General features: G+C 46.3%; 1 protein-coding gene across 2 annotated transcripts in view; it reads left to right on the top strand.

The window, feature by feature from the left end:
* Positions 1–13,499, top strand: part of LOC147123130 (protein FAM184B-like) — a 490,612-nt gene that overhangs the window by 358,717 nt on the left and 118,396 nt on the right. For both annotated transcript variants that reach the window (XM_085966926.1, XM_085966917.1), the window contains exon 4: positions 11,802–11,965. In XM_085966926.1, coding sequence (XP_085823052.1) covers positions 11,802–11,965 — 164 coding nt within the window. The remainder of the gene's footprint in view (positions 1–11,801; positions 11,966–13,499) is intronic.

Here is a 13,499-nt window from a genome sequence, read left to right as displayed (position 1 = left end):
GGATCTTAGGAGGTGTCTGGCATACATGGAGTTTACCGGGCTCCGGTACTGTTGTTTCAGCAGGTTGATGGCGGCTTCGTATGTTTTAAGGTCCCGGATGAGTGCGAATACTTTAGGGCTCACTTGGGCGGTCAGAACTCTTAGCATGGATTTCTGAGGCACGCCGGATTCTCCCAGGTAGGATTCGAAACAGCTCAGCCAGTGTTCGAAGTCGAGGGCTGAGTTTGCTGCCTGTGGGTTTAGATCCAGGTACGGTGGTCGGAGGGCTCGCAGCCAGGCTGGCTGCTGTGGCTGTTGTAGCTGGGCGTCTGGCTGGTTGCTTGGCTGGTCGTTTGACTGGTCGTTTGACTGCTCAAGTGTCAACATTTTAAAATTTAGCCAATAAAATTGATATACCTATCAATTCATCCAATGAAAAGCGACGAGTTAAGAAAGTAACTATAGGTTTTTATTGGCTAAATAACAGAGCCCACCCTCGTGGGTGATCGGATCCAACAAGGAGGAATACCAGCCAGTCGACCACCTTTATACCTGGGCAGGTAGGTGGAGCCATGGGCGGAGTCAGCAGTGGTCAGCCCAGGTATAACAGCGTGACAAGAGGCGACCTCGTATAGTGATACAACAGTGTGAACAGTGATAACCATAGAGTAACGATATAACAGTGATAACTATAGTGTAACGATAGTGAACGACAAAAGTGGTTTACCACAACCGGAACGCCCTTCTTTGGATTAAAAATGGAGACAAGAGGCTGGTGATCAGTCAGCAAGGTGAATTTCTGCCCGTGCAGATAGTGATTGAACTTTTTCACTCCCCACACTAGGCTGAGGGCCTCCATGTCAATCTGGGCATAGTTACGCTCGGCTGAGGTTAGTGATCGTGACGCAAAGGCTATTGGCATCTCTGAGCCGTCCGAGAATTTGTGCGACAGCACCGCTCCAATGCCGTAGGGTGACGCATCACATGCCAACCGAATTGGTAATGCTGGCTTGTAATGGGCCAGTACCTCTTTCGATGTGATTAGTGTTTTGCTCTTCTGGAAAGTTCGTCTACATTCGTCACTCCACTTCCATGGCACCCCAGTTTGCAGTAGGGTGTTCAGTGGGAGTAGTATTGTAGACAAATTTGGCAAGAACTTATGGTAGTAGTTTACCAGCCCAAGGAACGACCTCAGTTGTGACACATTTTCCGGTGCTGGAGCCTTGACTACTGCCTCAATCTTCTCTGGGGACTTATGTAACCCCTCTTTATCGATAACGTGGCCACAATACGAGATCTGTTTTCTAAAAAACTCGCATTTGGGGCGGTTAGCTCGGAGCCCATATTCCTGCAATCTAGTGAGCACCTGCTCCAGGTTGGCAAGGTGATCACTGTCATTTTCGCCCGTGACCAGGATGTCGTCCAAATAACACTGGGTCCCTGGGATCCCTTGCAGGACTTGTTCCATTGCCCTCTGCCAAATAGCCGGAGCTGATGCTACCCCAAATACCAGCCAGTTGTATTGGTAGAGACCTTTATGGGTGTTGATTGTGAGGTATTTTTTTGATGCTTCTTCTACCTCCATTTGCAGATACGCCTGGGCCAGATCAATCTTAGTGAAGCGTTTCCCTCCAGATAGCGAGGCGAAAATATCTTCAATCCGCGGAAGTGGATATTGTACGGTGTGAAGGACCGGGTTCACTGTTACCTTAAAGTCCCCACAGATGCGAACCTTCCTTGGTTCCCCAGGCGTGCTGCTCAACGACTTTTTCATCACAGGGACGATGGGTGTAGCCCACTCGCTCCAGTCTACCTTGGACAGTACACCTGAACGTTCCAGACTCTCCAGCTCTGCTTCGACGGCTGGGCGGATCGCATAAGGTACCGGTCTGGCCTTAAAAAATTTTGGGCTTGCGTTTTCTTCAATTTTAATTGTTGCTGTCATGCCTTTTAGTGTTCCGAGTCCTTGCTGGAACACTTCTTTCGCGTCAGTTAGGATCTTTGACAGTCGCCCAGGTGTGACGTCGTCATCCTTTTTGTCAGCCACAGTCAGTGCCTGTATGGAATGCAAATCCAGTTGTATTTTCCGGATCCATTTACATCCCAGTAATGGTGGTCCTCCATCTTGCAATACATACAGGTCTAGTTTTGGTGTTTCCTTACCGTTATATATAACGGTCACCCTTATTTTTCCTTTGGGGTAGACTTTTTGCCCCGTGTACGTCTTCAAAATAATTTTTGTGTCTCTCAAGGGTATGTGTGAGAATAGCCGCTCGTAGTCCCGTCAGTTTATGACTGTTAGGGCTGATCCTGTGTCCAATTCCATCTTTACCTGGACTCCTGCTATCTTGAGAGTGACCCAAATGGTTCGGTGATCCTCCGTTGTGATCACATTGTGTAGTTTCAGACAACTCAGTTCCCTGCTTTCGGAGTCGTTATCACTCTTTTGTTCGTCTGAACTATTCTCTGCCATCTTATGTACCTTCTTGTACTTTCCTTTGGTAGGTTTCTTATTGCTGGTTTTCTTTCCCGACCTGCAGACTCCTGCTATGTGTCCTACTTTTCCACACTGTCTGCACACTTTGTCTTTGAACCAGCAATCATTCTGGTCATGTGTTGTTCTGCCGCAGCGATAGCACTTCTCTGTTCCATATGACATTTCGTTTGTGCCATATTCTTGCGGTCTCTGTTGTATCTCTGCAGCGCCCCGTGCTGCTGCTTCATATGATACCGCAATGCTGAAAGCCTTTTCCAGCGTAAGGTCCTTTTCAGATAAAAGCCGTTTCTGGGTTCCTTCACTTTGAAGCCCACACACAAACTTGTCCCTTAAGGTATCTGCCAGTCCCGCTCCAAACTGGCAGTGTTTCGATAGTTTGCGCAGTTCTGTTAAATAATCAGCATTGCTTTCATCCTTATGCTGGTTCCGTTTGTGAAACTTGAATCTTTCTGCTATCAGCAGCGGTGTGGGGTTTAAATGTTCCTTTAGTATCGTTACTATGTCTTCAAAACTCTTTTCCATTGGCTTCGTTGGGGTTACTAGATTTCGTAATAAACCATACGTCTTTGCACCCATTAAATTTAACAATACCGACGCTTTCTTGTCATCTGACACCTCATTTGCCTTGCAGTACACCTCTATTCGTTCGACATATGTAGTCCAATCTTCGACTTCATTGTCAAATGCGGTGATACTGCCACTCTTTGGCATTTTGGGTGTGGTTTAAAATGGCGTCTCCCAATGGCTTAAAATGGCGTCTCCCACGCTTTCCTTCCTCCCCCGCTCCCGGCGGTTCTCGTGGCAATGGTGGCGCCCTGTAGGTTTCGCGCGCTTCTCCTGCGCTGCTGCCAACGCCGCTCTCGGCAGTCCTCGTGGCAATGGCGGTGCCTCGCGGGTTTCTGCGCGTCTCTCTCTCCCTCTCTCCGACGCTGCTCGGCCCCTGAACACCGGCTGCGCCCTGTGCGCTCTGCCCTCTCTCTCTCTCCCCCGTCGACGCTGCTCGGCCCTTTGCTGTGCCGCTCGGTCGGGCTCTAGCCCGCCGCTGTCCGGGAAGGGTCTGTGCACTACCTGTTGCCAGCCCGTTTCGCTGCACCACCTCGACTGGAAAGCCAAGCCTGGCTCTCGACAGCCTCCCCCGCAATTCTCGAGTCTCTGCTGGATGACTGGGCGGTTGCCCGTGGTCGACGCCCGAGTCTCTGGCCTTGACCTCCAATCCAAAGATCTCCAGGAACGAATCCCCGGGAGGTGATGCAGAGTTGCAGGCAGGTTCAAACCTGCCTCATCGCCAATGTTACGTCCGTGTATGATAAGATACAGACTGCAGCAGAAACGGTACAACAGGTGTTTACTCAACGTGGCTCACAGTTGAACTGACTGTACAGATTACTACTCAGTGCTATATACAGGTGTGGTCACTGTCGGTACTACAGTATACATGAGCTGTAAAAGGTAGTTCCCCCCCTTAAAGGTATATACATTACAACGATCTGCAGACGCAGGAGATTGTGGCGGTAGTGTTTAGCGCAGCCGCAAAACGACTGGTCAATTTCGCAAGCGGCACTAAAATCACCGTGCTCGGGCGCTAAGTTCCTAGCACCCCGTTAGTGCCCCCGGAGGCACTAGCGGGAGACGCTAACCAACCGAATTTTTCCCCCCATATCTCTCCCACACCTCATCATTCTGAATAGTCTTCCCAGTGTCTCTGCAGTGCCTTGAGCGAGCACTGAGTCAAGACCGAAGCACCTTCCAATTTAAAGAAGGGCAAAGCTTGCAGAAGTAGAGATTTACAACTCTGCTTTAATCTCTGACCAGAAGTGACCATAGAATTCATTACTTCAGGCATAAATTCTTGAGATGATTTAACCAAAAATAAGAATTAACATCTGACAAATCTATTTCTCCAAACTGCTTAGCCAAAGGAAGCAAATCCAGATGCACCCTTGGCCAATTATCATTTCATACAGAAATCTCTCAGTCTAATTTGTGGACTCCTCACATTTGTAATAGATGTAACTATCATAGCTGTGCAGAAATAGTTCAACAGGTCAAGTTGGAGTTGGTGCCTGTCGAAAATTGCATGTTGGGTACAGAACTAAAAGTGAACATCTGAATATCTGTACTGTATTATGTGTACTAAACCTATTTTTTAAAAGTCATCCTGTACTTGTACCAGGTACACAGGTTTGTACACTAAAAATGAGAGAGTAATTTGTGTGATGGTTGCTTTGCTCCCAGGCATTTGATCCTTTTTGTACATTACTGCTGGAGAGTTTTTTAAATTAGAATTTTAAAGCTGATGTCAAAAATATATTAATGCTAATATAGAGAACATTAACAAAGTTGTGGCAAGTGCAAGATTTTGCTGGTAACCTTGTAATGACAGATTACTAATTACTGGGGCTCATTGTTTTTCCAGCTGCCACGCTCAAGTCACAGTGTCGGTATTAACAGCAGTACGTCATACACTGAGCAATGTATTGGTGTATTGTATTAACTTGGGCCGGATTTCTTCCACATAAATAGCAAAGCTCCTGTGGTTTTCAGTGGGAGGTAAATTACTGTTAATATTTGACAAGTATGGAATTCTTATTATAGGTGTCTGAGGCTTAGAGTCTTCAAGATGGGCTGTATTTCATTGTCACCGTTTGCCTCAGCATTAATGTTGGCACAAAGAACAATCTGCATTGGTAAAAATCTTTAGATCGACAGTCATTGATGGAAGAGATTTTAGATGGTGCCCAATAAATATTAAAAGCCTCAGTTTAATATCTCTCTCTTAGGCAGTCCCTCGGAGCCGAGGATGACTTGCTTCCACATTAAAAATGAGTTTGCAGGTGACTGATGAGTCCAATGCGGGACCTACAGTCTCTGTCACAGGTGGGGCAGATGGTGGTTGAAGGGGCGGGTGGGTGGGGTGCTTGGGTTGACGTGCGCTCCTTGTGCTGCCTGCGCTTGGCTTCCACTTGCTCCCGGCGAAGAGACTCGAGGTGTTCGGCGCCTTCCCGGATGCTTCTCCTCCACTTTGTGCGGTCTTGGGCCAGGGATTCCCAGGCGTCGGTGGGGATGTTACACTTTTTCAAGGAGGCTTTGAGGGTGTCCTTGAAGCGTTTCCTCTGCCCACCTGGGGCTCTCTTGCCGTGTCGGAGTTCCGAGTAGAGCGCTTGTTTTAGGAGTCTCATATCGGGCATGCAGACAATGTGACCCGTCCATCGGAGCTGATTGAGTGTGGTCCAAACTTCAATGCTGGGGATATTGGCCTGAGCAAGAACACAGACGTTGGTGCGCCTATCCTGCCAATGGATTTGCAGGATCTTGCGGAGGCGGTACCTCTCCAGTGCTTTGAGGTGCCTGCTGTACATGGTCCATGTCTCTGAGGCATACAGCAGGGCGGGTATCACTGCTGCTCTGTAGACCATGAGCTTAGTGCCAGGCTTGAGGTCCTGGTCTTCAAACACTCTCTTCCTCAGGCGACCAAAGACTGCACTGGCACACTGAAGGCGGTGTTGGACTTCGTCGTCGACGTCTGCCCTTGTTGACAGTAGGCTCCCGAGGTATGGAAAGTGATACACATTGTCCAAGGCCTTGTCGTGGATTTTGATAATCGGGGGGCAGTACTGTGTGGCGGGGGCAGGTTGGTAGAGGACCTTTGACTTACGGATGTTTAGTGTAAGGCCCATGCTCTCATACGCTTCAGTGAAGGTGTTGATGATGGTTTGGAGTTCGACCTCCGAGTGAGCGCAGACGCAAGCGTCGTCTACATACTGTAATTCGACGACAGAGGATGAGACGACCTTGGATCTGGACTGGAGGCGATGGAGGTTGAACAGTTTCCCGTTTGTTCTGTAAATTAGCTCCACTGAGGGTGAGATGGAGCATTGCAGCAAGGAAGATCGAGACGAGGCCACTTGGCCTCTCGAGCCTGCTCCGCCATTCAATAAGATCATGGCTGATCTAGGGCTCAAAGCCACTTCCCAGCCCGCTCCCCATAACCCTTCACTCCCTTATCTTGCAAAAATTTGTCTATCTCCACTTTAAATGTATTTAATGACCCAGCCTCCACAGCTCTCGGGCAGAGAATTCCACAGATTTACGACCCTCTGAGAGAATAAGTTCCTCCTCATCCCAGTTCTAAAAGGGCGACCCTTTATTCTGAGACTGTGCCCCCGAGTTCTAGATTTCCCCATGAGGGGAAACATCCTCTCTGCATCTACCCTGTCGAGCCCCCTCAGTATCTTATATATTTCGATAAGATTTAGATTCTTCTAAATTCCAATGAGTATAGGCCCAGCCTGCTCAACCTTTCCTCAAAAGTCAAACCCCTCATCTCTGGAATTAACCTAGTGAATCGTCTCTGAACTGCCTCCAATGCAAGTATATCCTTCCTTAAATAAGGAGACCAAAACTGTACGCAGTACTCGAGCTGTGGTCTCACCAATACTTGTACAGTTGTAGCAGGACTTCCCTGCTTTTATATTCCAGCCCCCTTGAAATAAAGGCCAACATTCCATTTGCCTTTTTGATTACTTGCTGTACCTGCATGCTAACTTTTTGTGTTTCATTCACAAGGACCCCTAGGTCCCTCTGAACTGTAGCATTTTGTAATTTCTCTCCATTTAAATAATAGTATGCTTTTTTATTTTTCCTGCCAAGGTGGATAACCTTGCACTTTCCCACATTATACTCCATCTGCCAAATGTTTGCCCACTCACTTAGCCTGTCTATATCTCTTTGCAGATTCTTTGGGTCCTCTGCACAACTTGCTTTCCCACCCATCTTTGTATCATCTGCAAACTTGGCTACATTACACTCGATCCCTACATCCAAATCATTAATGTAGATTGTAAATAGTTGAGGCCCCAGCACCTACTCTTGTGGCACCCCACTAGTTACCGTTTGCCAACCAGAAAATGACCCATTTATCCCGACTCTCTGCTTTCTGTTAATTAGCCAATTCTCTATCCATGCTAATACATTACTCCCAACTCCGTGAGCTCTTATCTTATGCAGTAACCTTTTATGTGGCACCTTATCGAATGCCTTCTGGAAATCCAAATACACCACATCCACTGGCTCACCCTTGTCCACCCTGCTTGTTACATCCTCAAAGAACTCCAGCAAATTTGTTAAACATGATTTCCCTTTCCTAAAACCATGCTGACTCTGTTTGACTGCAGTATGTTTTTCTAAATACCCTGCTACTGCTTCCTTAATGAAGGACTCCAGCATTTTCCCAATGACAGATGTTAGGCTAACTGGTCTATAGTTTCCTGCTTTCAGTCTCCCTCCTTTCTTAAATAGGGGTGTTTCCAATCCGCTGGGACCTCTCCAGAGTCCAGGGAATTTTGGTATATTGCAACCAATGCATCCACTATCTCTGCACCACTTCTTTTAAGACCCTGGGATGCAGGCCATCTGGCCCAGGGGACTTGTCGTCTTTTAGTCCCATTATTTTACCGAGTACTATTTCCTTAGTGATAGTGATTGTCTTTAGTTCCCCAATCCCTGTGGCCCCTTGATTATCCATTATTGGGATGTTGTTAGTGTCTTCTACAGTGAAGACAGATACAAAATATTTGTTCAGAGTCTCTTCCATTTCCCCATTCCCCATTATTAATTCCCCAATCTCATCCTCTAAGGGACCAATGTTTACTTTAGCTACCCTCTTCCTTTTTATATACCTGTAGAAGCTCTTACTATCTGTTTTAATGTTTCTTGCCAGCTTACTCTCATAATTCATCTCTCTTTATTTTTTTTTAGTCATCCTTTGCTGGTTTAAAATTTTTTCCCAATCCTCTGGTCTCCCACCAATCTTGGCAACATTGTATGCCTTTGCTTTCAATTTGACACCATCCTTTACTTCCTTAGTTAGCCACGGATGGTGCTCCCTTCTCTTAAAATCTTTCTTTCTCGCTGGAATATATTTTTGTTGAGAGTTATGAAATATCTCCTTAAATGTCCACCACTGCATTTCAACTTTCTTACCTTTAATTTTTTTTTCCAATCCACTTTAGCCAGTTCTGCCCTCATGCCATTATAGTTGCCTTTGTTTAAGATCAGGACACTGGTTTGGGATACAATTTTCTCACCCTCCAACTGAATTTGAAATTCAACCATGCTATGATCACTCTTTCCTAGAGGATCCTTTACTATGAGATCATTTATTAATTCTGTCTCATTACATAGTACCAGATCCAAGATAGCCTGCTCCCTGGTTGGTTCCATTACATACTGTTCTAGGAAAACATCCCGGATGCACTCTATGAGCTCCTCCTCCAGGCTACCATGGCCAATTTGATTTGTCCAATCAATATGGAGATTAAAATCACCCATCATTATTACCGTACCTTTTTCACAAGCCTCCATTATTTGTTGATTTATACTCTGTCCAACAGCATTGCTACTGTTCGGGGCCTGTAGGCTACGCCCACCAGAGATTTTTTCCCCTTATTATTTTTTATCTCCACCCAAACCGATTCTACATTTTAATCTTCTGAGCCAATATCACTTCTCACCACTGCACTGATTCCATCTTTTACCAACAAAGCTAGTCCACCTCCCTTTCCTTTCTTTCTATCCTTCCGAATTATCATATACCCTGGAATATTCAGTTCCCAGCCCATGTCGCCTTGCAATCACGTCTCTGTAATGGCGATCAGATCATACCCATTTGTATCTATTTGTGCCGTCAACTCATTTATCTTGTTACGAATGCTGCGTGCATTCAGATATAGAGCTTTTAACTTTGTCTTTTTCCCATTTTTCCTTGTTTTGGCCTTTTTTTCCTGTTACACTCTTATTTTTAAACATTCTGTCCCTTCCTGTCACACTCTAGTTATTATTTCCCCCATCTCTAGCCTGCTCTGTTGCTTTCTCATTTCTCATTGACTTTTTATTTTCCCGCTCACCTGGAGCCTCTTCCCCCCCCCCCCACTATGTAGTTTAAAGCCCTCTCTACAGCCCTAGTTATTCGATTTGCCAGGACTCTAGCCCCAGCATGGTTCAAGTGGAGCCCGTCCAAACGGAACAGCTCCCTCTTATCCCAGTACTGGTGCTAATGCCCCACAAATCGAAACCCATTTTTCCCACATTAGTCTTTGAGCCACTCGTTCATTTCTCTGATCTTATTTACCCTATGCAAATTCGCTCGTGGCTCAGCTAGTAATCCAGAGATTATTACCTTTGTGGTTCTGCTTTTTAATTTAGCCCTTAGCTGCTCATACTCTCTCAGCAGAACCTCTTTCTTTGTCCTACCTATGTCATTGGTACCTACATGGACCATGACAACTCCCACTCCAAGTTTCTTTCCAGCCAGAGGAGATGTCCTTAACCCTGGCACTGGGCAGGCAACACAGCCTTCGGGATTCATGCTCTCGGCTGCAGAGAACAGTATCTATCCCCCTCACTATACTGTCCCCAATCACTACAACATTTCTTTTTGCTCCCCCCACTTGAATGGCTCCCTGTACCACGGTGCTGTGGTCAGTTTGCTCATCCTCCCTGCAGTCCCTGGCCTCGTCCACACAGGGAGCAAGAATCTCGTACCTGTTGGACAAGGCCAAGGGCCGAAGCTCCTCCACCACTACCTCCTAGATCCTAATACCTGCCTCGCTTGTAGTCACACCCTCCTGTCTCTGACCATTGGCCAAATTGGAAGTAATTATTCTAGTGGGTGTGACTGCCTCCTGGAACATAGTGTCCAGGTAGCGCTCCCCCTCCCTAATGTGTCACAGTGTCTGTAGCTCGGACTCCAGCTCATCAACTCTGAGCCGAAGTTCCTTGAGCAGCCAACATTTGCTGCAGATGTGGTCGCCCTGGACCTCAGTGGTGTTCACAGCTCCCACATGCAACAACAACAACACATTGCCTGGTCTCCCATCTCAATTAATTAAATAGTTTTAAAATTTGGAACACTTATATCTTTTAATCTACACTAAGGCACTTAAATTTAGACGCTCAAGTTTGGAAAAAAAGCGAGAAATAGAGAAATACTCACCAACCAATCACTTACCTGCTTTCTGGTGACATCGCACTTCAATTACTTTTTACTCCTTTACACTCACTGGTCCTTTGTATCTCAGCATGCTCCCGCTGCTCCCGAACTCTCCCGGGTTTTGGCGCTCTCGCTTTGCTCCCGCTCTGCTCCCGCTGCTTTTGAACTCTCCCGGGTTTTGGCGCTCTCGCTCTGCTCCCGCTGCTTTTGAACCCTCCCGGGTTTTGGCGCTCTCGCTCTGCTCCCGCTGCTTTTGAACTCTCCCGGGTTTTGGCGCTCTCGCTCTGCTCCCGCTGCTTTTGAACTCTCCCGGGTTTTGGCGCTCTCGCTCTGCTCCCGCTGCTTTTGAACTCTCCCGGGTTTTGGCGCTCTCGCTCTGCTCCCGCTGCTTTTGAACTCTCCCGGGTTTTGGCGCTCTCGCTCTGCTCCCGCTGCTTTTGAACTCTCCCTGGTTTTGGCGCTCTCGCTCTTTTCCTGCTGCTTTTGAACTCTCCTGGGTTTTGACTGTGCTTTTCTGAGATGAGTGCGTTGCCAAAATGTTATTTTAATTTAGTTGCTAGCATTGCTAGTGCCACATCACTTCTATGTTCCTACCACTCCCCTAACAGTGTGGAGTGGAAATCCTGCGCTGTTACTAAATGTGTAACTAAGTATGTTGCTAAATAGGGTTAGATCCATGATTATGATACTTAGGTTGTTTAGTGGTGACAATACGGGATAAATATAGTTTTGTAGGAATCAACGGATTCCTATCTAAATCACTGAGGTCGAGTCAGTTCAGTAAATTAACCAAATTTAATTAAACTGGTGAACAAAACAAAAACATGCAGGAGCAACAGCAAACAGGTCTATACAGTAGCTTGTTCCACGAGGTCTGAACTCAGAACCTCCCACCTCTGACGTCATGACGTTTCCTGCCACTCGGGGCACCACGTGACCAACGTGATGACGTCATCGCGTTGTTTCAGGGTTTTTACAGAAAGCTTGTTTACACTCAGCAAACGGACATAGGTGCTGTAACATTGCTTTAAAGACAGTTATTCATTTGTACAGGAGTTCATTGGTGGTTTTACCACAGTTTGATGTTTCCAAAGTATGACTGGATTTTGGGGCTCTTGTGCATTAAGAAAACTGGTTTTCATTGTTCCTTGAAGTCATAGCCTTCCACATGAAGACTTGAAAAGCAGCACATAGCTGTAAGCATTATTACAGATGGGTCAGATTTAACATTTCAGCTACGCACAAGAAATCTCACTGCTTATTCCTCATTAATATGATGATTAGACCTGTTGTACATCATCCAGTTATGCTATTGTCTATCTTTTTCACATCCAGACGAGAACAAGGATCTGTCCATATCCGAACACAATGCTCTGGCACAGGTGGATGACTTAAAGAACCACCTGTCAGAGCTACAGCAGCAGTTAACAGTATGGGACCAGCAGCAACACCAGGGGAATAAAGATATCGAGGCTGAACACAGTCAGCAGCTGACACAGGTACGACTCAGACCAAAAGAACTGTTTTGCATGAATTGATTTAAATTAAGGAAGATGGTTGTGGTGATTGAAGGTCAATCATCACAGCCCCAGGATATCATTGCAGAGGTTCCTCAGGGCAGTGTCCTAGGCCCAACCATCTTCAGCTGCTTCATCAATGACCTTCCCTCCAACATAAGGTCAGAAATGGGGATTTTCACTGATGACTGCACAGTGTTCAGCGCCATTCACAACTCCTCAAATAATGAAGCAGTCCATGCCCGCATGCAACAAGACCTGGACGACGTTCAGGCTTGGGCTGATAAGTGGCAGGTAACATTCGCACCACAGAATTGCTAGGCAATGACTATCTCCAACAAGCGAGAGTCTAACCACCTCCCCTTGACATTCAACGGCATTACCATCGCCAAATCCCCCACCATCAACATCCTGGGGGTCACCATTGACCAGAAACTTAACTGGACCAGCCACATAAATACTGTGGCAACAAGAGCAGGTCAGAGGCTAGGTATTCTGTGGCGAATGTCTCACCTCCTGACTCCCCAAAGCCTTTCCTCCATCTACAAGGCACAAGTAAGGAGTGTGATGGAATACTCTCCACTTGCCTGGATGAGTGCAGCTGCAACAACTCTCAAGAAGCTCGACAGCATCCAGGACAAATCAGCCCGTTTGATTGGCACCCCATCCACCACCTTAAACATTCACTCCCTCCACCACTGGCGCACCGTGGCTGCAGTGTGTACCATCTACAAGATGCACTGCAGCAACTCGCCAAGGCTTCTTCGGCAGTGCCTCCCAAACCCGCAACTCTTCCACATAGAAGGACAAGGGCAGCAGGTGCATGGGAACACTACCACCTGCAAATACCCCTCCAAGTCACACACCACCCTGACTTAGAAATATATTGCGATCCTTCATCGTCGCTGGGTCAAAATCCTGGAACTCCCTACCTAACAGCACTGTGGAAGTACCTTCACCACACGGACTGCAGCGGTTCAAGAAGGCGGCTCCACAACACCTTCTCAAGGGCAACTAAGGATGGGCAATAAATGCTGGCCTTGCCAGTGATGCCCACATCCCATAAGTGAATTTAAAAAAAGACAATGAGATTATGGCCTCAGAATTCCCTTAATTTTTCTATGTCCAGAGATTTTCTGTGTACATGTGCAAACCATCTGTACATAATTTAACCCTTAGGTCACCAGGCAATTCTGCGGTTTCTGGACTGAGCAGCTTTTTAAGAATTTACCTCATGCTGTGATGCTGAAGCAAACTCCATTTTTACAATAATAAGTCAGCTATCAGGAGTAGTTTTTTTTTTAAACTGAAATAAAGTTTTATTAAAATTAACATCTAAAAAGATTAGTTAAAATATAAAAGATTAATTAAAAACATTTTTTAGAAACTTTCTCTGCCTCATCTCTTTTATTCCTTATTTTCTTTACCTTCCCTCAGGTCGCTTTTCCTCCTTTCTCAAAATTAATTTTCATGTTATAACAATTCCCAGCAACTGTATCTATCTTAACAATTATTT

Source organism: Somniosus microcephalus, chromosome 2 (genome assembly GCF_052327205.1).
Source record: "Somniosus microcephalus isolate GS21.2 chromosome 2, FLI_Smic_1.0, whole genome shotgun sequence".
In the NCBI taxonomy this organism is placed as follows: Eukaryota; Metazoa; Chordata; class Chondrichthyes; order Squaliformes; family Somniosidae; genus Somniosus; species Somniosus microcephalus.
The sequence above is the reverse complement of the archived record's forward strand: the minus strand, read 5'-3'. Positions and strand labels throughout refer to the sequence as shown.